Raw genomic sequence first — 27,959 nt, 5'->3', positions numbered from 1 at the left:
CGCACAACAGCCCGTAGAAAAGGACTTCAAATCCATTTAATGTTCCTCGTTTCCAGACATAGCACATCGCAGACATGGTTTGCGCCGCGGGAGCGCGACTAAGCAGAATGCAAGGGCGGAGAGGCGGGGGTGAAGGAGACTGCGGCTCGTTCTTCATCCCCGCACGAGGAGAGGTTCTTGCTGTCGGAGGGGCAACGTGGCCTTGGGGGGGGGGCGTGCTGCCCAAATGCACTTCTGCCCGTTCAGAGAACAGAGTCCAGCCTTTAAGCCCACTTGGCACCGAGATGAGGTTCAAGTTTTGCAGAGAGGAACGGATCCAGTTCGGCTTGTGTGTATGTGTAGCATGGGGAGGCAAGTCACATATACTAGGTGGCGAGGTGGGGGGGGGCTTCCTGAGGCAGAACCCAGGAGTAGAGGATGCAATAAGGCGGGTGCTGCCCCACTAAAGCCCACATAAGTACAGAGGGGCAGAAGAGGAGAGGAGGAGGAGGAGGAAGGAACAGACTCTCCCGATAGCCAACTTATCTAGCTGCACCTCCAGATTGCGGAGGCAGGATTGTGTGACAGGACTCTAGCGGGTGGGGCTCCTGGTTCCCTTCCGTCCGGCACAGCCACAGCGAGGGCATGGCTTTCCCCCACCCCCCCAACGGCACGCTCACAACTCCTGGGCCAGGAGAGAGATGCAGAGGGGGCAGATTCCCCCCTCATTATCTTATGGAGGCATCGCTTGGGAGGTCACGATCGGACTCCTCCTTTTCCTCGCTTGGAGCCGATTCACTTTTCGAGACCGGAGTGAAAGCAGGAGATTTTCTGAAAGAAAAAAAGGGCGGGGGTCACATGCGCACTAGGGCTGTGGGGGGGGACACACACACGGCGGGAGGGTCCAGTGGGCGCCTGTAACGAAGGCTCGCGGCGGGCAGAGAAGGAAGCACAGGAGAGCGCTCTGGAACGGAGAGGGAGTCAGTTTCTGGCTACAGTGGATGCAATTGCAGGGCACAGAGAGAGGGGGGAATGGGGGGCACGGGGGGGCGTGAGGGAGCTTCCTTAGGAATCTTGTCAAGCCCAGGGTTGGAGGGAATGGGGGGCACAGTACGGACATCCTCCCCAAGCCCAGCGCTGCACTGAATTTATTGTCCCATGAACCAGTGCCAAAAAAGCCCAGCACGTCGGCGATGCTTCTTTTTCTCCGGCCGAAGCTCTCTTTCGACGGCGACTGCGCCTGTCACCTTCTAGAGACACATGGCACGAAACACAACTCCTGTAAGTCTGCAAGGGGGGGGGGTTACAGCCAATCACTCAGAATCCAGCCCAAATTTGCCTCCGCCTCCCGCCCGCCCCCCACGGACACACACACTCCCCTCCCCTCCCACAACAGGGAAGACAACCGACAAGGCCCTGCAGGCACCCTCCCCCCGCCCACACCGGTGCCCCCTTCCCACAGCAAGGACTAGGGCCTAGCCTAGATGCCCGCTAGAGGAGCTCACCTGTCTCCCGACTGGGTGATGAGGCGGCGGCAAGTCTCCATTTGCACGTCCAGTCCTCGCTTCATGCTACACATCTCCATGTACTCGTGCAGGTGCCGGTTCATGTCGTTCTTTGCTGTGGCCAACTCCAGCTGAGGAAGAGAGGAGTTTCAGGGGCACTCATCCTGCAAATATCAATCCAGATCCAACCCATCTCAAAAAAAAAAAAAGTCCTTTCCCATGGCAGCTGGATGCAACTCTTAACTTTATGTGATAGATAAAAGGTAAAGATAAACATAAGGGATGCGGGTGGCGCTGTGGGTTAAACCACAGAGCCTAGGACTTGCCGATCAGAAGGTCGGCGGTTTGAATCCCCGCGATGGGGTGAGCTCCCGTTGCTCAGTCCCTGCTCCTGCCAACCAGCAGTTCGAAAGCACGTCAAAATGCAAGTAGATAAATAGGTACTGCTCCAGCGGGAAGGTAAACGGCGTTTCCATGCACTGCTCTGGTTTGCCAGAAGCGGCTTAGTCATGCTGGCCACATGACCCGGAAGCTGTGCGCCGGCTCCCTCGGCCAGTAAAGCGAGATGAGTGTCACAACCCCAGAGTCGGTCACGACTGGACCTAACGGTCAGGGGTCCCGTTACCTTTTTAAAGGTAAACATAGCTGTCAACTTTTCCCTTTTCTTGCGAGGAATTCTATTTGGAATAAGGGAATTTTCCTTAAAAAAAGGGAAATGTTGACAGCTATGAAGGTAAAGGACCCCTGGATGGTTAAGTGGCAGTGGCAGGGAGCTAATAGTTCATCTCCAGCATTTATTTCCTTGCACACTCTTCTTTCCCCCACCTCGATTTGGTCGATGGTTTCCTGATATTCCTTCTCCCTGCTTTTGAAGAGCGATTCCGTGTCCTTGATGACTTTCTCCAAGCTGTCGTCCGGCTGCTGGCAAGGAAGGTGGCAGTGACCCCAAAAAGAAAGAAAGACAGCAGGTGCCGCCCATCAGTGACACAGGTTGCAAAACAACATGGCGTCCATCACCACAGAAGGAGGACAGCCTACAGAGCGTATGATGTTCACAGCCTCACTTACAGTGTGTTGACAGAGTTCGTCCCTCCACTGGAGAGGCAGGGGGGCCATCTGGGGAGCGGGGCCCAAGGGGCCTCGTCCCCCCTCCAAAATTTTCAAGGAGGGGACCGGGCCCCCTCAATATCCCACAGCGATGTGCGCACACCACACAACATGCTCATGTCATGCGCGCAAGCTGCGGAGTGCGTGCGCATGGCGCGAGCACATCTCATGGCGTGGCCCCCTCCATTGCGTAGGCAAGCCAGCGCATCTAATGAGAGCACATAGTGGCATAGAAGGCAGGAGCCATACAACCCATGGTATTAGCTGAAGGAAGGGTGCCAGGGAATGGTCTGAACAGGGGGAGTGGGAAGGGTATCCTCAGCCAGATCAGCTTCACTCAGAGGAGGAGGTAGAAGTGAATGATTTGCCGCCCTTCTCCCCAGCAGTTTCAGTAGGAGAGAGGGGAGAATGCTGCACAGCCTCCCCAGGAGTTGCCGAGCTACGAGATAGTGGAAGAAGAGGGGGAAAGGAGGGAGCAGCCAGCAGAGACTTCCCTAGGGAGCCTGGGCCATCCCCACTCCTCTCTGGCTCGCAGGTCCAGCCGTATTAGAGAACAGAGAATGCAGAGGGGTGGAACTTCCCGTTGGCGACTGGGATGTTGCTGGGGACAGAACGGGAAGGGCTCAGAGTAGCCAACACCTCTCTTTGTGGAGAGACATGGATTCTTGCTTTGCAACCAGATGACTGATTCAAAGGACTATGAAATACAAACTGCTTGTGATTCTTGCCTACGAAGTTACCGGGGGAGGAGAGAACTCTCCACACCTGACACTGGGTTTCTTTTAATCTGGAGGGAATTGCTCCCAATCCATATCAGGGACATTTCTGGGGAGAGAAATTGCGAGAAGAAATTGCGAGAAGTGAGGTTACAGGGAACCAGGCACAGGGCCTTCTCGGTAGTGGCGCCCGCCCTGTGGAACACCCTCCCATCAGATGTCAAGGAAATAAGCAACTATCCTACTTTTAAAGGACATCTGAAGGCAGCCCTGTTTAGGGAAGTTTTTAATACTTAATGCTGCATTGTTTTTAACACTCTATTGGGAGCTGCCCAGAGTGGCTGGGGAAACTCAGCCAGATGGGCGAGGTATAAATAATAATAATAATAATAATAATAATAATAATTATTCTTATTACACATCCACACAGGCAAATCCCATGCCTGTGGTTTGCAGTGGAAGAAAAAGAGGTCCAATAGGCCTTTTTTTGCAAAGAGCCCAAATTGGATCAGGGTTTTTGACCTTCTCTTCTACTGTGGTCCTGATCCAGAAAGCGTTTCCTGTGTGTGCAACTTGCATTGCAAAATGGGCCTCTTTGCTTTAATGGGAACTTTTCCTAAGGCATGTTGCCCATGAAAAAGGCTTGGTCTGGATCAGGACCATAGTTTGAAGCAAAGAGATAAACCCCCCCCCCCCCCCATCTTTCATGGTGAGGTCTCATTCTGGATTGGCTGGCAGGTTGTGAAAAAAACCTAACTCCTACCCATGGCACACCCTCTGCTGCCCCCTTTCTGTGTACCAGCAGTGATGGAGACTGTTCCTTTCTCATTTTCTTCATTTTTAGGGCAGTTGGGGCTGTTGGCCTGCTGGGAAACAAAGCCCAGGCCTCTGGCAGCCCTGCCCTCGTCCCTTGCTGTGAAGGCCTCTAGGCCCGTTTTGGGGGCAGAGAGGAATTAAGCAGAAAAGAAGGAAATAGAGGCTGGACACACTGAAAAACGGGGGAAAGTGTGAAAGGGGAACTAAATTGGGAGATGCACAAAAGACAGAGGCTGCCACAGCAGTGTGCATTGCATGAGGTAAATTGTACTCTACAACATAGAGTGCAGTGCTTTTTTCCTGGAGGGACGAAGGATTACTCGCACCCCTAAACATTTTGTGACTCTAATGGAAGAAGAAACTATTTTTTTTTTTAAAAAAAAAATGTTTCTTTTCTAGCATGGTGAATCGTCAGTTCCTTTGCTAACCCCGATGGCGGCTTCATGTTTCCTGAATCTCAGACGGAAGCGAGCGTTTAATGTGTGAAGCAGTGTGGAATGTGGACGTGTGGTGTTTTACTGATGAAAGTTTGGCCTCATTGAGGAGCAGTATTTCAGTATGAGTAGGAAAGTTACTATTTTTCATCATCACAGCCAGCAAAGAAGTGTAAAGTTAAGGATGACTCTGTAAAAATAAAAGATGGGACAACGGTGTTGTGTGATACAGCGTCGGTTGTGGACAACGTGGAGATTTGAACTATAAAATTGTGATTTTTCTTGAGTACTCCTCAACATTTTTTTTAGGGAAAAAAAAGTATGAGAAGGGCAACCGTTATTCCAGCATGGAGTGCGCTTCTGATATTGTGTACCTTCAGCCTTAGTGGGCCAGATTTTGACAGCACCCGCTTCAAGATCTGTGGGCAAAACCTCTAAACGCAAGGCTTCGCCCTGTGGCCAGGCCTCACACCCTGCTTAGCTCACTGTTTAGGGAAGCTTTTAATGTTTAATAGATTATTGTGTTTTAATATTCTGTTGGAAGCCGCCCAGAGTGGCTGGGGAAACCCAGCCAGATGGGCGGGGTATAAATAATAAATAATAAATAATAATTATTGTTATGTACTGAACTTCTCACCCTGGGCCAGCAGGGGGATACTGTAGATAGATATGCAAATAAGGGATCGAAAGTGACGTTCAGTGATTGGATAGTTTTAGAAAATTGTTACAGTTACGATGTACTGGAGCTCTATATAAGCAGGCTGACTGAACCCTTCAGTTCACTTCTGTTCTGGCCTCTGAATAAACAAGAGCTGTTTGAAGAATCGCTGTGTCGTCTGATATGTTCACCCACAACTTAACAATTATTATTATTATTATTATTATTATTATTATTATTATTATTACTGCCCCTTCCTTAAGAAGCAAAACAAGGACACCTTCTTCTGCAAACCAAGGAAACCTATGAATCCCTTGGCCAAGATTTCTGACTGGTTTGGGTTTGGTTTTCTGCCCAACCTTCAAGCACGACTCAAAGCACCCATTCCACAACAATGGAGAAGGTCTTGCGCGGAAATGTACCCTGGCAAGAGGAGGAGCTCCAGAGAGACCACTCGCTTACCTCCCCCTGTGCTTCAGCTGCAGCGATAGCATAGCCAGAAAAATCCTCCCACAGCAGCAGCGTTTCCTCAGTCTCCTCCCAGGTGAGGCTGTCGCAGTCATCTTCAAAGTCATACTCCCTCCTGGGGACAAAGGAACCGCATTATCAGCAAAGAGACGGTGGGCAGGCCCAGAAACAATAGGAGGAGAGACTTAGAATCATAGAATCCTAGAGTTGGAAGAGACCACAAGGGCCACCGAGTCCAACCCACTGCCAAGCAGGAAACACCATCAGAGCACTCCTGACATATGGTTGTCAAGCCTCTGCTTAAAGACCTCCAAAGAAGGAGACTCCACCACACTCCTTGGCAGCAAATTCCACTGTCAAACAGCTCTTACTGTCAGGAAGTTCTTCCTAATGAAGTTCTTCGCTACGTTGCCGTACTGGGACTGGCATGCAAGGGACCATCCCAGCAACTTCAGTTCTGGGAGCGGCCGTTTTAGATGTCCTCAATCGGATCTCCAAGAAAAATGTTAATTTTTTTTTGTATGCCACAACTGCTGCTCGTATTTTGTTAGCTAAAAAGTGGAAAACCCAAGAATTACCAATGATAGAAGAATGGCAGATGAAGATGATGGATTTTTCGGAGCTAGCCGACCTAAATGGAAGAGTCCGCAACCAGAAGGAGGAGGAGTATCAGGAATAAATTTAATGATTATCTAGTTAAATTTGTTAAGTTAAATTAACTGAAAATAGCTTGCAGATACTTAATTGGCTTAGGATTTTAATTATGTTAAGTGATGAATTAATATGTTTAATTCCATAAGGTGAAGATTTAAGGATGTTAATGTTTAAGTTAAATTTCATAAGAATTGGGATTTGGAAAACCGTTAAAAGGACATGCAATGAAATTCAACCAAGGGGAAGCGAGGAAGTCACTTAACAAAGTTAATAAGTGTAATTTTCAATAAGGCTATGATTTATGTTTATTTGTCTTGTGTGTTTATTTGTTTGTTTATAATACTGTGAAAACTAATAAAAAAAATTTTTTGGGGAAAAAAAGATGTTCTCGATTGGATGCTAGGTCCAGTGGCCAGGACAGCTGCACCACCACCACCACCCTTCCTCCTTCAGGCAGCCCTTCATGCGAGAAAGCTGGCTTCATCTAGCAAATGAAGGCTGCATAAATGTGGCATTTGGATGGCATTTAGTCACTAATTTAGGGCAGTTGTCCCAAGAATGATTGTGATGATAGGGCAGACAGCAAGGAAGTCCTCTGCCTTTTTTGAAAGCACATGAGACAGCTAAATAATAATAATAATAATAATAATAATAATAATAATTTATACCCTGCCCATCTGGGTGGGTTTCCCGAGCCACTCTGGGCGGCTCCCAACGGAATATTAAAAACACAATAAAACATCAAACACTAAAAACTTCCCTTCAGATGTCTTTTAAAAGTCAGACAGTTGTTTATTTCCTTGACATCTGATGGGAGGACGTTCCACCGGGGGGGGGGGAGGGGGGAGCTAATACCAAGAAGGCCCTCTGCCTGGTTCCCTGTAACCTCACTTCCTGCAGTGAGGGAACTGCCAAAAGGCCCTTGGAGCTGGACCTCAGTGTCTAGGCTGAACGATGGGGGTGAAGATGCTTCTTCAGGTATGCTGGGCTGAGGACATTTAGGGCTTTCAAGTTCAGCACCAACACTTTGAATTGTGCTTGGAAACGTACTGGGAGCCAATGTAGGTCTTTCAGGACCGGTGTAATATGGTCTCGGCAGCCATTCCCAGTCACCAGTCTAGCTGCCGCATTCTGGAGTTTCTGGGTCACCTTCAATGGTAGCCCCATGTAATGCTCTTATAAGACCTATCACCAGGATTATTCCTCCTTTAAATTAAAGAAAGGGAGCAAAACGTAACCACAAGGGTAGCACAATGTGGTGATGTTGAGATGTTGTCGGACTCCAACTCCCATCAGCCACGGACAGGCCTGATGTGAGTTGTGGTCTGGCAATCTCAGCAGATAGCCACAGGTAAAGTTAAAGGTAAAGGGACCCCTGACCATTAGGTCCAGTCGTGACCGACTCTGGGGTTGCAGCGCTCATCTCGCTTTATTGGCCGAGGGAGCCGGCGTACAGCTTCTGGGTCATGTGGCCAGCATGACTAAGCCGCTTCTGGAGAGCCAGAGCAGCGCACGGAAACGCCGTTTACCTTCCCGCCAGAGCGGTACCTATTTATCTACTTGCACTTGACGTGCTTTCGAACTGCTAGGTTGACAGGAGCAGGGACCGAGCAACGGGAGCTCACCCCATCGCAGGGATTCAAACCACCGACCTTCTGATCGGCAAGTCCTAGGCTCTGTGGTTTAACCCACAGCGCCACCTGTGTCCCTAGCCACAGAGGATCACGCAATTCTGTTTTGCCCAGGCTGGATTGGCAATCCCTAACCAGTAACTTGGCTCTACTAGAAGATAACTCCAGAAGCAAGGGATAAACTCACAGCTGGTTCAGCATTCTCTGCATCTCCTCATTGATGCTCATGGCGGTGGTCTCATCCTCTTCCTCCTCCTCCAGTTTTTTGGAAGTCTCGCTCTCGGAGAGGGAGGTGTCTTCGTCGCTGACCAGCTTCCTCTCCCGCTTCCGCCCCATCGTGGCTGGGACCTTAATGGGAGACAAGTGCAGAGACTACAGAACGAGGTCGGGTTGGAGGTTGGAGGTGGGTGGGTGGAAAGAGATGGGAGAGGGAATGGGGTGGTGTAGGGTGATGTGGAGAAAGAGAGAGAGAAAGAAGGAAGGAAGAGAGCAAAAGAGAGAAACGGAGAGATCGAGAGAGAGGAGAGAGAGAGAAACGGGCTTATTATGACCAGGTTAAAGATGGTGCGATGGCTAAAATGCAATTTTTAGAAACCTTTGTTTTTTAAAAATTAAAAACTAAGCAATGGAAAGATGGAATCTGATGAGGGTTCACAGTAAAGGGAACTCCAATCACACCCCAAAGATGGCGTTGGGAAGACAAGATTAAGACAGAGGTGTCCAGAAGGAAAAAGAGGAAAATGCCGGGAATTACAGTTAAATTTTTTAAAAATTATTTTACAGAAAAGCTTCTAACTCGCATAGTTTTCCAGCTCAATGAAGAAAAGAAACAAACAACAACTAACCAACTGATTCTATTGGGGAAGCAAGAGAAAGAAGAGTGAGTGAGTGAACAAGACAAAGAAAGAGAGAGAGAAAGGGGGCGGGGAGAAGAGGGGAGAGATGGTGTTAGAGAGACACACACACAAACACTTCCACCATGTCTCCCTCTCCGGCTGCTTCCCTGACGGAGCCTGCCAAGAGACTGAGGTGGGGGCCCCTGAAGAGATGATGACAGGGACCAGGGGTGGGGTGGGGGGTACAGGGTTCCTACCGCACATCCTCACAGAGGGTCTCGTGAAGGCTAGCCTCAAACTGCCTGCCGGTTTTCCCCCGGGGACTGAGGTGAATACATGGAATGAGGTTTGGGTGGCAGGGGGGGTCTATTCCCCCTTGGAAAGGTGTGGGGGGGGGGGCGCTGTGGCCCTTTCCCACAGGTGGGAAGTGGGGCTGGTGCCTCTCACCTGAAACATTTTGATCATGTCCTCGCAGTTGCGCTGCTGGGCGACGTCGCACAGTTTAGCCGTGATGTCTATGCGCCGGCAGATGTCCATGTCCACTTTCATGGCTTTCTCTTGGATTTTGGTATCGAGCTCGGTAAGATTCTGGCCAGCGCACAAGAAAAAGGGGGGGGGGGGAGAAAGGAAAGTTAGGGATCGTTACGAAAGGTCCTCTGCACCCTTATGAACGGACTGCTTGCAGATGGAGGCTTTGTTTGGATCAATGTGACAATACAGTGGACTCTCTGGATACGAATTAAATTGATTCTGGGCGTCTGTCTGCAACCCGAAAAGTCCGTAGGCAGAGGCACCGCTTCTGCACATGTGCGTGGTGTAATTGAGCGCTTCTGCGCATGCGCACATGGCGAAACTCAGAAGTATACACTTCCAGGTTTGCCGCGAACATAACCCGAAAGTTACGTATCCACAGATTTTTTTTTAACTGGTGTTTGTTAACTGATGTGGTTAAACAATTAAAAAAAACTTAGACTGAGCTTTAGCACACATTAAAAACTTAAAACAAATCCTTATTTATATATATAGCCTTTGGACTATAATGTAACTATAATGTAACTTTAAGAGAAAACTATATTTCGAAAGATTTTTCCTCCAAAAGCATTTTATTTTAAAAATCCGATTTAACTCAAAAAAATCCAATTTAAATATTTTTTTAAAATCTGATTTATTTATTTTTTTAAAAGCATTGATTTTTATCCACTCTGCCTGGTTCTCAATATTAAGATGATACCAGCAAAAATGAGTCTTTCTGTAAAAAAAAAATGATTTAAATCAATTTGATTTAAATCAAATCCCCTCTGCTGTGGACTATGCCAGTTTACATGTCTTCACTTGCCAGCCATCTGTGGTCCAAAATAAACCAGGGTGCAAATTTGGGGGTGCAGCACGTAGACTCACATTGCTCATCAGCCCCTTGAAAACGACCAGCTCTGCTTTAAGCTGCTCCACCTTCATCGCCAGCTCTTCCTGACATGCTTCTGCTTCTTGGGCCTCCTAGGGGAGAGGCAGACATATAGACAGGTCAGCGCTTTGAGAGACCCAGGCCCAGGGCGCAGGGAGTTGGAGGGGAAGGGCGGATCCTCACCTCGTGCAGCTCAGTCACTCGGTCTTGCAGCTGAATGCGCAACGTATACTCCTCTTCCCACCTGGCGAGACAAACAGACCAAAGACATGGCAATTTGTTTTTGCACCGGGCTCTGCTGGGAGGAGGAACGCAAGAGGGGCTGTGGGTTAAACCACAGAGCCTAGGACTTGCTGATCAGAAGGTCGGCGGTTCGAATCCCCGTGACGGACTGAGCTCCCATTGCTCGGTCCCTGCTCCTGCCAACCTAGCAGTTCGAAAGCACGTGAAAGTGCAAGTAGATAAATAGGTACCGCTCCGGCGGGAAGGTAAACAGCGTTTCCATGCGCTGCTCTGGTTTGCCAGAAGCGGCTTAGTCATGCTGGCCACATGACCCGGAAGCGGTACGCTGGCTCCCTCGGCCAATAAAGCGAGATGAGCGCCGCAAACCCAGAGTCGGCCACGACTGGACCTAAAGGTCAGGGGTCCCTTTACCTTTAGTATTCCTACACTGGGGACGTGGGCGGTGCTGTGGGTTAAACCACAGAGCCTAGAACTTGCCGATTAGAAGGTCGGTGGTTCAAATCCCAGCGACAGGGGCCCCATTGCTCGGCCCCTGCTCCTGCCAACCTAGCAGTTCGAAAGCACGTCAAAGTGCAAGTAGATAAATAGGTACCACTCCAGTGGGAAGGTAAGCGGTGTTTCCATGCGCTGCTCTGGACCCAATGGTCAGGGGTCCCTTTACCTTTACTGCTGGGAGGACAGGTGCAACCCTCCCTTTGGCGAAACCGGTGCTGGCACAGGATGTTTTGCACGGGATTTGTGCTACGCGGGAGGGACTGGCACGGAAGCAGAGGCACCCACCCTGGAATGTGCCGCAGTGACAGCTGGCAGGCTTTGCCACACAGGCTTTTAACCCTGCTGCTCTGAATTCACATCCCACCGGCCGAAAACCGAAGAGAGCGACCACAAACTATGTTTAGCAACTGCAAGAGACTCGCTGCCCCAGAATAAACCACATCGACAGATGAGCCCTGCCTCTCCTTCCTTTGCTCTGCAGGATCAGGCCGCTGGGTATGTCTAACCTCATCAGTTTTTGGGCAGCCCAAGGCTTGCATTCCCTCTTCCTTCCTTCACAACTATAGCTGGCACTCAGCTGTCCCCCGGCCCACCGAGTGGCATTTTACTGCTGCCAGATAGCTATGCATGGACGTGTGCTACACAGGGATTCATATAGCTATGGGGATATATTTGAACAGGTAATGACAGAAGATACATGGAAAAACAAATGTCAAAAGATTTTGAATAAATGGACAAGTTATAGGAATTGGATAGCACAGGGGGAAGCCAACCCAAGCATCCAAATTAGAATGAATACCGTATTTTTCACTCTATAAGACGCACCGGACCACAAGACGCACCTAGTTTTTGGAGGAGGAAAACAAGAAAAAAAATATTCTGAATCTCAGAAGCCAGAACAGCAAGAGGGATCGCTGCGCAGTGAAAGCAGCAATCCCTCTCGCTGTTCTGGCTTCTGGGATAGCTGCGCAGCCTGCATTCGCTCCATAAAAGACGCACACACATTTCCCCTTACTTTTTAGGAGGGGAAAAGTGAGTCTTACAGAGCAAAAAATACAGTAATCTGTGCACATGGTTAAAGATCTGAAGAGAGAATAAGTTTTGGGGAAAGGGGTTAGAGGAAGGGGAAGAAAAAAATTAGGATAAATGAGTAGGGACAAAAGTATATACTGTTATGTATAACTAATAGGAGGATGGTTTTGATGCATGCTATTGTTACGATTTTCGACTGAATGATATATTTTTTTTTGCTAAGTTATTCAACATCCCTGGATGAAAGTGTGATCATAAAGAATGGAGAGAGGGATGAATGAATGAATGAATAAATAAATAAATAAATAATACATACATAGCTATGGGTTCAAGTTCTAGGCCCCCCAAGACTCAACCAACTTGGGCAGCAGCGGGGGTGGGAGGTGGGAATCCAACTACAGTGGTACCTCGCAAGACGAATGCCTCGCAAGACGAAAAACTCGCAGAACGAAAGAGTTGCTTCGCAAGACGGATTTCCCTATGGGCTTGCTTCGCAAGACGAAAACGTCTTGTGCCTTTTTTAAAAAACCACCAATGCATTCCTATGGGAAACCGTCAATACACAGTGGTGCTTCGCAAGACGAAAAAATTCACAAGACGAAAAAACTCGCAGAACGAATTAATTTCGCCTTGCGAGGCACCACTGTAACACGCAGTCCTACTGGGAGAAAAGTCCAGCGCCCTGTTGGTGATGCAAACTGTCCTCCGCAGTCACAATATCAAACACTTGAGGAGCAAAGAGGGTGTGTGTGTGTTTGTGTGTGTGCTGGTAACTCCCTCATCAGCGGATCCGCATGGATCAACTGTGGGAAGCGTGTGTCTGCAAGCATATTTGAAAGAGAGGGTGTATGTGGGCTGGGCGATATATCGTCCAAAACCGGTTTGAAGTCCGTACCTGTCATTTAAATTTGACTCAGCATTGATCCAAAGTAGATTCCAATGTATAGTTAGCGGAGTAAAGACTTAAACACGTTGCAGGATTTCCCCCAAAATAGACCAGATAAATAAATGTATAAAGGTGGTATCTTTGCATTGCAAGTAACAGAACCTTGCTTTTCCTGTTGAAGAATGTGGCTTACCTGGGCCAAAATTTTAAGAAAACAGGAGCTTGGATGCTGTTGCAATATTTTGAAAATAAAATTGAGGCGGCGATGGGATGGAGAGAAATTAACATCAAACATATTTCTATAGTAAAAATGAATCATTTCAACATAAAATGGCCCAGTTTGCACAAAATGCCAAACCAAACTATGGCTTAGCACAAATGAAACAGGTTCCAAAAATATTGCTGTTGCTTTGCTAGTCCAGCTGCTGCCGCATTACTGTTTCTTAAACCATTATTATTATTATTATTATTATTATTACTACTACTACTACTACTATTAGCATTGCACCCAAACTGAGCTCATGACTTATCTCATTCCAGATAAATCAAGAGCTGTAGCCCAGGTTTGTTCAATGGCTTACTGTTCCTGGGGAACATAAACCAGGAATCTGGGTTGACACAAAGCAGTGCAACAGCAGAACAAGAGAAGGAGCACCGTGGCCACAATCCTCCCTCCAGAGGCCCATATCTCATGTGCAACAAGAAAGAACAGTAGAAGTATTACATTTCTGGATCATTTCGTTTGAGGGAAGTAGGTTGGTTTAAAGGCAGGAGGAACACAAAATGTTAAGATTTCCACAAAAACATGTTGGTTGTAAATCTTGGGCTGCTGCTATAGAAACCATCTGTCCACAGCTGCACTGGCCTGGACCGCTCTAGCAAGCCTACTGAGGTTTATCATTGCAAGAGGTTTTGCAATATTGCAGTTGAGTGGGACAGCTCACGTTGCTGTCCTGCTAAAGAGCCGCTCTGGGGTTTCACTGCAAACTGAACTGCAGGGCATACCTTAAATAAACATCCTTATGCTTTGCTAACTCGAGCCGCTCCGGCAAAGATATGCTACTTCATTCTATGCCCTTCAGATCTACTCAGCCACTGATGCTCAACATGTGGCATGCGGTTGGTGAAAAGAAGGTTGCACTTACTGCATGGATAGCTCAGTTGGTTAGAGCGTGGTGCTGATAACACCAAGGTTGCAGGTTCGATCCTTGTGTGGGACAGCTGTATATTCCTGCCTTGCCGGGGGTTGGACTAGATGACCCTCAGGTCCCTTTCCAACTCTACATTTCCATGATCCCTTATGAACAATACCACAAAATATCTGTGAGGAAGCATCTGAATCATAAAGTCCAGAGTGGAAAGGAAACTGATAGGTCATCTAGACTGAGGTGCCCTCAAAGGCCTTAGAAGCACAGAACAGGATTGTCAACATTTTTTCTTCAAATAGCAGACACAGCTATATCCAATTCCCCTCTATCACAAACCGCTTTTGGAATTCCTTGGTTCTTTGTATTGAAAGCATACCTGGCCAGTGTCTTATGGTCTAGGCAAGCAGCTTAAAGGTCTAGCTGAGGGGTCAGCAAACTTTTTCAGCAAGGGGCCGGTCCACTGTCCCTCAGACCTTGTGGGGGGCCAGACTATATTTTGAAAAAATAAAATAAAATGAACGAATTCCTATGCCCCACAAGTAACCCAGAGATGCATTTTAAATAAAAGGACACATTCTACTCGTGTAAAAACACGCTGATTCCCGGACCGTCCGCGGGCCGGATTGAGAAGGCGATTGGGCCTGATCTGGCCCCTGGGTCTTAGTTTGCCTACGCATGGTCTAGCTGATATGAAGGGAATTTCTTCTAGGTTTGCTGATGTGGAATTGACTCCAGTACCTTTGCATTTTACTAAGGGGTGAGCTAAAAATATTTCAAATAATAATTCCTTCCTCCAGCCCATTAATAAATGGTTTCAGAGGCAAAGGTTTTCCCGCCTTCCAAATCAGCTTTTCTCTTGCAAGATTCCCATATAAAAGCAGGTTATTACACACACACAGCCAGGGGGAGGTACAAAAGCACCTCATATATCTCATAACTAGATCAGCATCTGTGTTGTAATGCTTTGTGGTGCCCCACTAAACTGGCTGGAGAGATAGTCTTCTATCTGTGGAAATTGGGAGGAGGAAGAATCTGCTCAGATGCCGATTTGATCTTTATCTCCAGGGGCTTTAGTGAAAGCTTGTTCTTCCCCTCTCCCAGAAACCTTTTAGTACTTCCCAGAACCAGCTTGAAAAGTCTCCTTCCTTCCAGAAGCAACAGCTTGCGCTGGCATTTCTCATTGCCTAAAATAAGTGGAATTCTTTTCTGGCAAACCTCTAGCCAAATGCTTCATATGCCATAAGAGTTTGCCTGCTCACCCACCCATTTAGGACAAAAACAAACAGGCGATTACTCATGGTTTGGGGAGGAACACAGAAAATGAGAAAGGAAGGGTGACTCAGGGAGGCGAAATGTGGAAGAAGAGACAGGCAGAGAGCTTGCGTCTCCAGAGAAGAAAACATGTCGTTTCTGCAAAATTTGTTTAAGGATACAGTACTTTATTCTCCCGTCCTAGGAAAAATAAACCTGAATCCATGGCCTGCTATCTATAGCATGCAATCAAAACAAATGGCAGCGCAAAAGATATCTAGGTACAGGCTGCCTTTCTATGTTTAAAAAAGCATGAGAGAGCTGCTTTTTGAGATTATGTGTTATAAATAAAGCTTAATAATAACTAGAGCACATGCTTGTTATTAGAGGGTGGGGACTAGTAATCTTGAGATATTCCAATTCAGGTTGCAATCCTGCTTTCAGACATGTGGCTCCTATCACCTAATAATCATTGCTATTTGGCCGTAAGCTATAATTGACCGTCCACATTATCAGGAGTATTGCATTTTTTTCTGCTTGCACATCTTGCTATGTTCCATCTATGTGGTGAGTACAACATAGCTGCCATAGGTAGAGGAAGATCGAGGCCCATACCCTCCAATATGTATCCAATGAAAATAGGGATGTCCTATTTAATAATAATAATAATAATAATAATAATAATAATAATAATAATAATATTTATACCCCACACATCGGACTGGGTTGCGCCTGCCACTTTGGGCAGCTTCCAACATATACAGAAACATAATATAACATTAAACATTAAAAAACCCCTTTCCTATACAGGACTGTCTTCAGATGCCTTCTAAAGGTTGCATCTCCTTGGCTTGGGGGGTTGCATAACTCCATACCCTCCAACATTTCTCTGAAGAAAAGAGGGGTGTCCTAAGGGACATTCTGGGATCAAATCAGAAACCGGAGCGGCTCCTGTAAATCTGGGACAGTCCCTGGAAAATAGGGGTACTTGGGAGGGTCTATACTCTTGTCCTCCCTCTTGATATTATGTTTTTATATATGTTGGAAGCCCCCTCCCCAGGGTGGCAGGGACAACCCAGTCCAATGGGCAGGGTATTATTATTACCATCGTTAGTATCATGGAATAGAACGCCCCTATTTCATCAGATAAACATTGGAGGATATGAGCAACCCAGAATGTGCTGCTTTACTCCCCCGCTTCCTCTTTAAAAAGGGGTCTAGCAGTCATTTGTACAGTCAAAACACTCAAAAAGTAGACATAGTCAGAGGTACCGGCAAAGTCTGTACCCGTTTCCTGCCCACAAAGAGCAACACCGGCCTTTGAGAGTGGAATCTCTCTCCACATCCTGAGTTCTGTTGGTTGGCCCCAGCACTGAGCAGCAGAATGCTAGGAATTGGTTTCAGTATTGAAAACTATTATTTCAGTTCTTTTATCTGGGCTATTTCCACCCTGGCCCTTCCGAAATGATCTCCCGTTCGCTCTCTACTGGTTCTTCGGGTCTGGGACGAGAGGACACGCTTACTGTCCTGCCTTAACCCAACATTAGGAATGGTACCTTAAGCTTCCTTTGCTGAAAATGGGAGCAAACGCTTCTGAGGTAGCAACACTGATCTGAGGGTGGCCCACTGGAATCAGAAGGCGACTCTTAAGCCTCCTTCACATCTCCTGATCCCCACCCCGCACCGCCCGCCTCCACCTCCCCGTTCGCACTCTCATCTGCAATGCACCATTTCCTAATAATAGTCTCAGCTGCAACTGTTCCCTCCTCCTCCCCCCTCAGCCCAGCCCAGGCGAAGCAGAGCAGCCCAGGCAAGCAGACGTTTCCTTGCGTGACCCCACATCTCCCTCCTTCCCAGGAAGATGCTTTTGAAGCTGCAAGACGAAAGGGAGGGGCGAAAGAGGTGCAGGGCACCATTCCCCAAAGAGACCAAGCCGCTGAAACAACAGGAGGCCTTTCTGCCAATGAACCTTCATTCCCTCAAGACAGGATCAACTCAGAGCAACAAGGAACCCTAATAGAAAACAGCTGACTCCAGTCCGGGGCGTTGAGTCTGAACAGCTTTCAGCTCTTAGCTAGCTCCAGATTTAGAGTTTATCCACTCAGAATCATAGAATTGGAAGGGTCGACGAGGGCTGTCTAGTCCAACGCCCTACAATGCAGGAATTTTTTTGCCCAATGTGGGGTTCAAACCCGTGATCCTGAGATTAAGAGTCTCGTCTCTCATGAGCTATCCTATGGGTGAAGGATGCAAGTTACTTGTAATGTAACTCTGAGAGCAGCAAATTTCAGAGGGCTAGTTTGGAGGCAACAATAGCTATCATGTAATATGTCTACAGGGACACAGTTGGTGCTGTGGGTTAAACCACAGAGCCTAGGACTTGCCGATCAGAAGGTCGGCGGTTCGAATCCCCGTGATGGGGTGAGCTCCCGTTGCTCGGTCCCTGCTCCTGCCAACCTAGCAGTTCGAAAGCATATCAAAGTGCAAGTAGATAAATAGGTACTGCTCCAGCGGGAAGGTAAACGGCGTTTCCGTGCGCTGCTCTGGCTCGCCAGAAGCGGCTTAGTCATGCTGGCCACATTACCCGGAAGCTGTACGCCGGCTCCCTCGGCCGATAAAGTGAGATGAGCGCCGCAACCCCAGAGTCGGCCACAACTGGACCTAATGGTCAGGGGTCCCTTTACCTTTAAGATGTCTACAGGGCAGCTTAAAGTCTCCTATAAAGCTTTCATCTGGGGCATTTCCCAGATACCTCTGATGTTCCTCACTCACACGCCTGTGGTAGACTATAAGAATCCCTTTCGTGCATCATATTCGGGGCCACTTCTCTGTTTCCAGCCGTGGCTGGTGGCTCAGAGAAGCTCACCAGCAAAGCACGGAAGTATCAGCTCTTTCTCCTTTGTCTCCAGTCCCTGGTATTTCAGATGCACACACAGATCTACAAGTGGGTGGGGGGGGCAACAGATCTCCCTAGGGACTCCTGAGAATACTATTACTATGAGAGGCAGGGGCTGTTAAAGATCTCACACAGATTTTCAGTGAATACTAAAGCTGCAATTATGGTGCAATTTTGAATTATGGTGCTGGAGGAGACTCTTGAAAGTCCCATGGACTACAAGAAGATCAAACCTATCCATTCTGAAGGAAATCAGTTCTGTGTGCTCACTGGAAGGACAGATCCTGAAGCTGAGGCTCCAGTACTTTGGCCACTTCATGAGAAGAGAAGACTCCCTGGAAAAGACCCTGATGTTGGGGAAGATGGAGGCACAAGGAGAAGGGGACGACTGAGGGCAAGGTGGTGGGACAGTGTTCTCGAAGCGACCAGCATGAGTTTGACCAAACTGCAGGAGGCAGTGGAAGACAGGAGGGCCTGGCATGCTCTGGTCCAGGGGGTCACGAAGAGTCGGACACGACTAAAGGACTAAACAACAACAACTAAAGCTGCAATTCTCGGGATCCTCTGGAAGAATCCGTGGTAGTTCAAAATTGTATCAATCAATACAAGGTTCAGAGGTGTCCTCCTTTCTGTCAAAAAAAGTTGGGGGGGGGACTGCTCCTCTTCACCATTGCTATTCTCAGGCTGAATGAAATACAAAGGAATTAAGTCACAAAAGAGTGGTCAAATTTAGTGGGGGGGGGGAGCACACATCTAATAAGTCTTAATTTTGTAATGAACTTTAATGAAGTTAGGGAGACTGAGCAGATGGCCTTTTAAAATCCCTCCCTGTTCCAAAAATGTTTATTCTGCTGGCATCGATAGTGCTCAGCCATTCTGCACAGTCATCTCGGTTCTCTGCATTGGACCCTTTGCCAGCTTTGCAGCTTTGCAAATTCCAACGCACACACAGAGAGAAATCTCCAAACACCAAGGCAGTTAGTGAATTCACTTTTCCCTTAGGATATCACGAGTGAGGGGAAGGAAGGGAAGGAGGGAGTAGTTCAATTATTAGGCCGCTCTTTCAGTAACTGGTTGGCTCCTGGATGATGCCGCATGTCAGTATATTTTCCTAGTGTTTATTTAATGCTTTCCCTAATTGCACAAAGCTCTTTGCAATTATCATCTCGCTATGAGAGACGCGAGCATCGTACAGCTCCGCGCAAACATTCTCTCTCACGTGCACAGCCCATGTGTCCGAATTCCCCACGTACCCAGTGCAGTTCAGTGTTTCCAGCTGCTGTTCTCACTGGTCCTTCCCCTCTGTTTTTAACAACAGCATGGCTGAGATCGTTTAAGCAGGTGAACGGTTTGCCATCACTTCCTCTCTGTTACCAGGACAGCTGCCCTCAGCAGATCACCTTGCGCCAGGCTGCCGCTAAGGACACAGGAAATGGGCAGAATATGTGCGTGCAGAGATATTGCAACCCTCTCTGCAGCTCCTCCTCTCTGGAGCAGAAAAAGACACCCTGGTAAATTGTACTGTGCATTAGTTAATGGAAAGAAGATGCCGTTTTGGTTTTCTGCATCAGGCCCGTGTGTCGTAGGCTGGGCCCGTCGTCTCCAGGAATTTACCCCCAAAGCATCACAGGCACCTAGGCTGAGTAGACATCACAGACTCACAGAAGAGTTGGAAGGGACCACGAGGGTCATCTAGTCCAACCCCATGCAATGCAGGAATCTTTTGCCTAACGTGGGGCTCGAACCCACAATCCTCGTATTAAGAGTCTCGTGCTCTACGAACATGAACATATGAAACACAAATGAGTGGGGAATCTGTAATGGAAGCATGGCCAGGGTGCTTTCCTCCTCTCACCTGCCACATTCACACACATAAACAGAATAGGATCCCAAACAATAAGTTTGCAAGGATGAATGTGCATTTGGAGCAGTGAAGGAGATGAGGAAATGGCTGAGGACCAGAATCTGATGCTTCTGAAATGGCCCGTTCCAAAGCTGTTTTTTCTTAACACATGTATGAATATTTAACTCCTGCCTTTCCACCAGAAACAGCTCTCAAAGGTTGATCATGTAAATCCTAACAAGGATGACCTTCGGAAAAGCGATCCGGGTTTTATGTGGGGGGAAATATGGGGGTGAGCGAGGCTCAGTGAGCGGCAATTGGCTCCATCCCATCAAAGAACTCGCTTCTGATCCAGCTGTGCCAGGATTATCATCAGCTTGCCTCTTATCTTGTCTGGATAAGAAAGGAGGCCGTGCAAGGGAGCTTCACAGCCTTTCCGGCAAGAGAGACAAACTATATATTGCAAGGAGTAATGTCCAGTTCCGGGAAGGAAGAAGATGAATCAGAGCCTGGCCAAAGGTGGGCATGAACAATGGTGAGCGCAGAGATGGAGTCCTTTGCGGAGAGGATGCCTAGGCCCGGCAAAGAGTTGATTGAGCAGTGCCATGACAGCCAACTACCTGAAGGGCTGTTGCACAAGCATTGGAGTAAACTTGTTTTCTGTTGCTCCAGAGGTCAGGACCCGGAGCAATGCATTCAATTGTCAAGACAATGGATTTGGACGAAATGCTAGGAAGAACTTGCTGGTGGTGCAAGCTGCTTGATAACAGAATGGACTGCCTCAAAAGGAGGTGGACTCTTTTTTTAAAAAAGTACAGCCAGGATGGGCACCTATCAGGGATGTTGTAGTCTGAAGTAGCTTTCCCATATTGGACAGGGGGGTTAGCCTATATGATCTCTGAGGTGCCTTCCAACCTAATGATTCTGTGATTGTGCAGCTGTAACAATTAGGCACAGGGATTGGTAAATAGCAACACTATCAATGAAGACCAGGCAGGGATATTTCACAAGAAAGGCTCTCATTTAGCACTATGTATACTCAGCACTTTAATAATAATGATAATAATTACAAAACCTGTCCTAAACTGAGTTCTGCATTGTGGAGGAGAAGAATAATTCCTCTATTAACTTTCTCTACACTACTCATAACTCTTCTTCGCTTTCCTTCCCCAACCACAGTAAACAAAAAAGATATGATATGGGAGCTTCAAGGCTGAACTATTTAAAAGAAAAAGTGGGACAGGAAGAGAAGGGCGTTACTTGACCCTTTCTGCCCTTGTTATTTATCCAAATGAATGTGATGCGGGTGGTGCTGTCGTCTAAACCACTGAGCCTCTTGGGCTTGCTGATCAGAGGGTTGGCGGTTTGAATCCCCGTGACGGGGTGAACTCCCATTGCTCTGTCCCAGCTCCTGCCAACCTAGCAATTCGAAAGCACACCAGTGCAAGTAGATAAACAGGTACCGCTGCGGCGGGAAGGTAAACAGTGTTTCTGTGCGCTCTGGTTTCCACCCAAAAGCAGTTTAGTCATGCTGGCCACATGACCCGGAAAGCTGTCTGTGGACAAACACCAGCTCCCTCAGTCTGAAAGCGAGATGAGCGCTGCAACCCCACAGTCGCCTTTGACTGGACTTAACCATCCAGGGGTCCTTGACCTTCACTTTATTTATCCAAGTTAAATCATCCTCTCCATCCTGTCAAAGCTGCATTTAGTCCCATTGGGGGAGTGGGCAAAGGTTTTTCCCCCTCCTAAATTTAAAAGCCACAAGGCGAGGGATGATTTCAGCTGCAAATGTAGCACAATGAAAAGAGTTAAAACAACCCTTCCTCTCGTGATTTAACATTTTTTTCCCATGTTCTCCCATGGATTAGCTACTACAGTTTAGGAGCAAAGGTTGCATCCTGCAAAGAAGTGGAGATGGTAGAAACGTGCATGACTTGTGCATCTTCCGCCTCACACTTCTTGTGAAACGTGCGAAGAGGGACCTGACACTTTTCCCTTACAGCAGCATGTGGGAGCATCGCCACATCCACAGGGAAATTCCACTACTGGTCACAATACGGAGATATGAGGCAGACGCACAAATACTTACTGGCCAATTATAATGCAGCCATCCTGGTATCTTTCTTGCTTAAAGCCAACAAAAGTAGCAGTAGCCCCATTGAAAGAAAGAAAAATAATGTTTCTGAGCAGCTGCTCTTATATTGTCCCTCTTACTCTTCTAAAGGATGCTTTGACAGGGATCTCTCTATCTCCTCCATGATCACAGACATTCACCAGCCTCTGTAGTATGTACCTTCCCTAGTGTACAAAATTGCATTGCAATTCATCGTTCCTCTTCCCGGCAACCCAATTGCCTGAAAAACAGCAGCAGGCACAGATTTTTAACCTGGTTCCCCTCACTGAAGCCCAGCTAGAGGCACCTGCAGTTCTGGCATATTTAAACATCCTGGAACTTAGCCAACCCTGCAAATCTTTCTACCTCTTCAAAGGTACCTATGTTTTCTTTTAAGCATCTGGTGCTCTGCTTTACTAGCTCAAAGGACTCTCAAGGCAGCTTACAAGTTTGTTTGTTTAAACATGGGTTTAATAAATAAAATGGGACAGAATATACCATCACTATAGCACAGAACAGAAATGTCGTATCGGAAAGAGTCTTCCTAGGAGGCCAGGCAAAATAAGAAGCTCTTCTTCGCCTGGTGCCAAAAGGGCAACAGAGTCGGCCCCAGGCAAGCCTCCCTTGGGAGTGAGCATTCAATGGCTGGGCACCGCGAGGTCCTTGATTCTGGTCACTGATGGTGGCCTTCCTTGGAGAGTGTCTGAGAATGATCTTAGTAGCTGGCAGGGTTGAGTGAGACAAGCTTAACTCAAAACTCCCCACATTTACGAAAAGAGAAGTTGCTTACCTCTTGCTTGTGTGTCTGTGCGCACGCGCACACACACACATGCTTAAAACATCACAACTCAGGAAAAAGTTATGGGTACCTGCCAGGAGCTGGGAGAGCAGGATTCGAATCCCCACTCAGCCAGGAAGCTCACTGGGTGACCTTGGGCCAGCCACCATCTATTAGCCTTGCCTAGCTAGGGACGCGGGTGGCGCTGTGGGTTAAAGTCTCAGGGCCTAGGGCTTGCCGATCAAAAGGTCGGCAGTTCGAATCCCCGCGGCGGGGTGCGCTCCCGTCGTTCGGTCCCAGCGCCTGCCAACCTAGCAGTTTGAAAGCACCCCTGGGTGCAAGTAGATAAATAGGGACCGCTTACCAGCGGGAAGGTAAACGGCGTTCTGTGTGCTGCGCTGGCTCGCCAGATGCAGCTTGTCACGCTGGCCACGTGACCCGGAAGTGTCTTCAGACAGCGCTGGCCCCCGGCCTCTTAAGTGAGATGGGCGCGCAACACTAGAGTCTGTCAAGACTGGCCCGTACGGGCAGGGGTACCTAGCTGAGACTGCAATACTTTGGCCACCTCATGAGAAGAGAAGACTCCCTGGAAAAGACCCTGATGTTGGGAAAGATGGAGGGCACAAGGAGAAGGGGACGACAGAGGACGAGATGGTTGGATAGTGTTCTCAAAGCTACCAGCATGAGTTTGACCAGACTGCAGGAGGCAGTGGAGGACAGGAGGGCCTGGCGTGCTCTGATCCATGGGGTCACGAAGAGTCGGACACAACTAAACGACTAAACAACAACAACCTCACAGGGTTGTTGTGGGGATGAAAAGGGGAAGAGGAGAACCATGCGCACTATCTTGAGATCCTTGGAAGATAAAGGTGGCATATAAATGTGGTAAATAAACAATAAATAAATGAGAAAAGTGCTGAGGGTTGAGCAAACTTTTCGGCACTTACGGAAGACATTCCTCTTTTTCAATGAGCCTTTCCAAGTTGTGTGCTCTTTCCCAATCTGCACCTGCGCTGGAATAGTTTTAAATGTGTTTGTATGGTTTTTCCCTTGTTATTTGCCGCCCTGGGTTCCTTTGGGAAGAGCAGAGAGAAACAAAACCTCTCTGATTCATTTGCCATAGCTTTCTCTACCTTGGATGCTGCTCTCAGTAAAAGGGAATAAAGTTTTCAGAGAAAGGATATGTCGTGTACATGTCGTGTGCAGCTTGGCTCCTTCAGCCTTCGCCACCAAGCAAAATGAAGCATCAGGACGTATAAAAATGCATTTGTTCACATCCATCCCTTGTCACTCCCAGCCAGCGTCTAAATGCAGACCGCAAGTTCCTCTGGCCATGAAGCCGACATCTGCCGTTTACATTTGCAGAGTGCTATGTGCGCTGATGGCACTATATAAATAATATGTGGCTACTGCAAATAATAATAATAATTCTGCACACACAGAAGATCTTTAAAGGCTTGGGTTTCTGTGCCTTCTCTCCGCAGCAAGTCAGCTGAGTGAGCATCTGCGACACAGAACTCGCCCAACATTGGCTTTCTATACAAGATGGGGATGTTTAGGTACCAACTGGTAAAAAGGGGGTGGTGAGCTGTGAAGGGTTAGACTGGCGTCACACCTTAGTTATAGAAATCTGAAGTAGACGGGACTCACAAAATGCTTCAGTGTGGCAGGGAAGAGTTGGGCATAGCTCTTGGCCTAACTTCACTTTTCTCTTCCTTCTTCTAAAAAGGAAAAAAGAAGAGCAGCAGCAACCGGGACAGATCATTTAACTGCTTTATAACTCTGTCCTGCCACACAGAAGAACCAATTGCTGGGGGCCGAGGTCCTTTCTGCCCACCCCCCTAAAATATTTGAGGGGGCTGCTGGGCCCCCCTAAAGTTGATGGGCATTGCCATTCCAATGGTGTGCATGCAAATTTGAAAGAAAGAAAGATGTTAAGTGATTAAGTTAATTTTATAAGAATATTGGTTTGGGAAAAATGATATACATGGAAATTCAACCGGGGGATACGAGGAAGTCGCTTAACAATGTTACTAAGATTGGTTCAAATAAGGCTGAGATTTTTGTTTGTTTGTCTAAATATTTTTTTGGAAAATTAATTTTAAAAATTGGGGGGGGGGGGTCAAATGGTGTGCCTGCTCTGCATCTTGTGATCGATTATGTGGGGTGGAGCTTACCTCTCCCACCTCCCACCCCCAATATTTTATTCAAGTTGGCATGTTTGCTGACATGTGTGGAAAAAGTGGATCAAGATGACTTGCACTGCATCACAATGTCGGGAACTGACGAATTGAGCAAAACAGAAAAGGAGAAGGAAGTCGTCCAACAAAAGCTGGCCTGGCCACGGAACAAAAACAAAAACAGTGGCAAAATAAGAGGCTCCTGCGACGGTAGCCCTCCTTCCTCGCCTCTTTTCCTAGTGCTCCCACCGGCCCATCTCTCTCCCCCCTCCCTGGCATTGGCACCGCGACGACGCCTTTGCCCGCCCCGTCGAGCCCCTCACCTGCGCTTGTACTCATCGCGTTCCCTCTTCACCTTGGCCAGGACGTTGTAGAGCGCCCGGATCTCTGGGGTGATGGTGTCGATCTGCACCCCGACGCCGTCAGGGTGCACCCAGGAGACGCCGGGCCCCTGCACCAAGGTGGTCTCCAGGCCGGGCCCCAGCCGTCGAGCCTGCGAGAAGGACCAGATGGTGCCAGGCAAGAAGCGAGAGGAGGACGAGAAGGTGCCACCCGGCAGCGAGGGCGACTGCGAGGAGGTGGGCGTGAGCGGGGCCCCCGGGTGGTGGCAGCTGGGCGAGCTCAGCACCCTCGACGGCGTGCCCAGCCCCACCGAGCGGGGGCTGCTGCAGCTGCTGCCGCCGCCGCCTCCTCCGACGCCCCCGGCCAGCGGGAGCCCCAGCGGGCGGATGGGGCCCACGAAGCCCGTCTGCACGGCTTGGTCCCGGCGCTGCAGGCTGCCCCGACGGGCGCCGCCTTCCTCGAGGGCCTGCTGCAGCTGCTTCTCCAGCTGCCGGTTGCGGCGCTCCAGCTCGTGCACCTTGGCCAGGAAGCATCGGAAGCGCAGGTTGAGGGTCTTGAGGACGTGGATGTTGGAGCCCAGGTCGTTGCGGAGCGCCATGGCGGCCGGCGGGGCCGGGAAGGCAGAGCCGGCGGCGAGGGAGGCCGGCGGGGCCAGCTCCCCGTCGAAGAAGTCCCGCGGGGGCTCGCCGGGGAGGAAGAAAAGCTCCGGGAACTGATGCTGCTGTTCGGGCTCCGACGCCGCCAAGCCCTGCTGCTCTTGCTGCAGCAGGAAGAGGTTGGGGCCGAATAACGGGTTCATGGCTGCGGCGGCCGTCCAGGGGGCTGCGGCGGCGCCGGGGGAAGCGCGGGCTGGGCGGGCACACGCGCCCGCCACGGCCAATCGCGGCCGGAGCCGCCCGCCGGGCTGGCACAGAAGGGGCGGGATCCGGCCGCCCGCCCGCCTCCCGCCGCTGCAGAAGGGAGGCGCCTGGACGGGGAGGGAGGGAAGGAGGGAGGGATGCTGCAGCGCGGCGATGCGGCGCCCTCCAGACGGGCCGGGGGATGGAGGCGCGCCGCACGTCCAGGGGGGAGCTGAGGACGCACAGCCGCGCGCCTGGCTGCGCCCCCGACGCCGGGAGACCGCGGCGCGCAGGAGGAGCGAAGCGCTCCTTTGCCAAACGGAGCTGCGATCATCTGCTGGCCGGAAACGGCCCTTTGCCTGCCAGCGGCGATGCAGATCAGAACAAGACTGGATGTTGGACAAGCTGCCTCTGTGTGCCATTAGAACCACAGAATTGTGGAGTTGGAAGGGACCATGAGGATCATCTATTCCAACCCCCTGCAGTGCCCAGTGTGGGGCTCGAACCCACAACCCTAAGATTATAAGGGCTTCATGTTCTACAAAGTTACCCCAGCCTTCCAAAAGTAGGGGTGCAAGACCTTTAACATAGCTGTAGCACTCTTTCTCCGTGTGTGTTTTGCAGGCAGACTTTGCTAATCTGGCGCAATGGACAAATTTGGACGCCCCATTATTATTATTTTCCACAATAATTCCTTTTGGTACAGTTGCCTTTTAATGGATCTTCTCAGTAAAGGTAAAGGGACCCCTGACCATTAGGTCCAGTCATGGCCGACTCTGGGGTTGCGGCGCTCATCTCGCTTTATTGGCTGAGGGAGCCGGCATACAGCTTCCGGTCATGTGGCCAGCAGGACAAAGCCGCTTCTGGCAAACCAGAGCAGCGCACGGAAACGTCGTTTACCTTCCCGCCAGAGTGGTACCTATTTATCTACTTGCACTTGACGTGCTTTCGAACTGCTAGGTTGGCAGGAGCAGGGACCGAGCAACGGGAGCTCACCCCGTCGCGGGAATTCGAACCACTGACCTTCTGATTGGCGAGCCCAGAGGCTCTGTGGTTTAGACCACAGCACCCCCCAGATCTTCTCAGTAGATGTCCATATAAATATAGCTTTTATTATAGTTATCATTTTGCACCTCCTCAGGAGTAAACCCTACACAAATCTGGAGTGGAGTCCCTAAGACGGTTGGATGGTGTCTTGTCCGCCTCCTTCCAGCAACTCCTGCAGCCAAACTGGTGTCAAACGCATTGCTCTGCTTTCCTTTGGACCCCACCAGCAAGGGGTCTTGTCATTTTAGCAGCCCACAACTTCGATACACACTCTGTGCAGCTAACAGTGGTTTGACTTCACCCCCCCCCCCGAGTTGCCTGCCATCATCTCTTGAGACAGACAGATGCCAACAAGAAGTGTCAGCTGATTTAAATCAGAATTTGTGCTTCTTGATGATGTGCTGCCCATCCATTTTCATTATAAGAATTTCCAATTGTGTCCCACTGAACTAACTTATCTGGGAATTCTCGTTCCCAAGGATTCTGGTAGCACTGGACAACTGGATCCTTAACACATATTATCAAGAAAACACAGTCCAACTTGGAACAGTGGACACTCCTCCGAGTCTGGCAAGGTTCATGTGATGAAAATGAATGGGTTACCCAGATTGAGCTAGGTGCTGTGGGGTGCCCCCCTCTACATCACCCATCTCTACT

At 49.0% G+C, this 27,959-nt stretch overlaps 1 protein-coding gene across 5 annotated transcripts; it reads right to left on the bottom strand.

Moving 5' to 3' along the window:
* Positions 1-14: 14 nt before the first annotated feature.
* IFFO1 (intermediate filament family orphan 1) lies at positions 15-26,321 on the bottom strand. 5 transcript variants are annotated; one of them, XM_083420084.1, is made up of 9 exons: positions 25,398-26,321; positions 10,390-10,450; positions 10,203-10,298; positions 9,252-9,392; positions 8,156-8,340; positions 5,678-5,798; positions 2,310-2,405; positions 1,485-1,615; positions 15-810 (listed from the first exon to the last, which is right to left on the bottom strand). In XM_083420084.1, the coding sequence occupies exons 1-9, from the start codon at positions 26,213-26,215 to the stop codon at positions 708-710; spliced, it is 1,752 nt and encodes a 583-aa protein (XP_083276210.1). In that variant the 5' UTR covers positions 26,216-26,321; the 3' UTR covers positions 15-707. The 5 variants fall into 5 exon arrangements, with proteins under 5 accessions (XP_083276210.1, XP_083276211.1, XP_083276212.1 ...); XM_083420085.1 differs by having other exon boundaries at positions 2,310-2,402; positions 25,398-26,267; XM_083420086.1 differs by having other exon boundaries at positions 8,156-8,316; positions 25,398-26,267.
* Positions 26,322-27,959: the final 1,638 nt, after the last annotated feature.

The sequence above is a fragment of the Podarcis tiliguerta genome, assembly GCF_965153285.1.
Source record: "Podarcis tiliguerta genome assembly, chromosome: 17".
NCBI lineage: Eukaryota > Metazoa > Chordata > Lepidosauria > Squamata > Lacertidae > Podarcis > Podarcis tiliguerta.
Note: the sequence above shows the minus strand (reverse complement) of the source record. Positions and strands in the feature narration are given on the sequence as shown.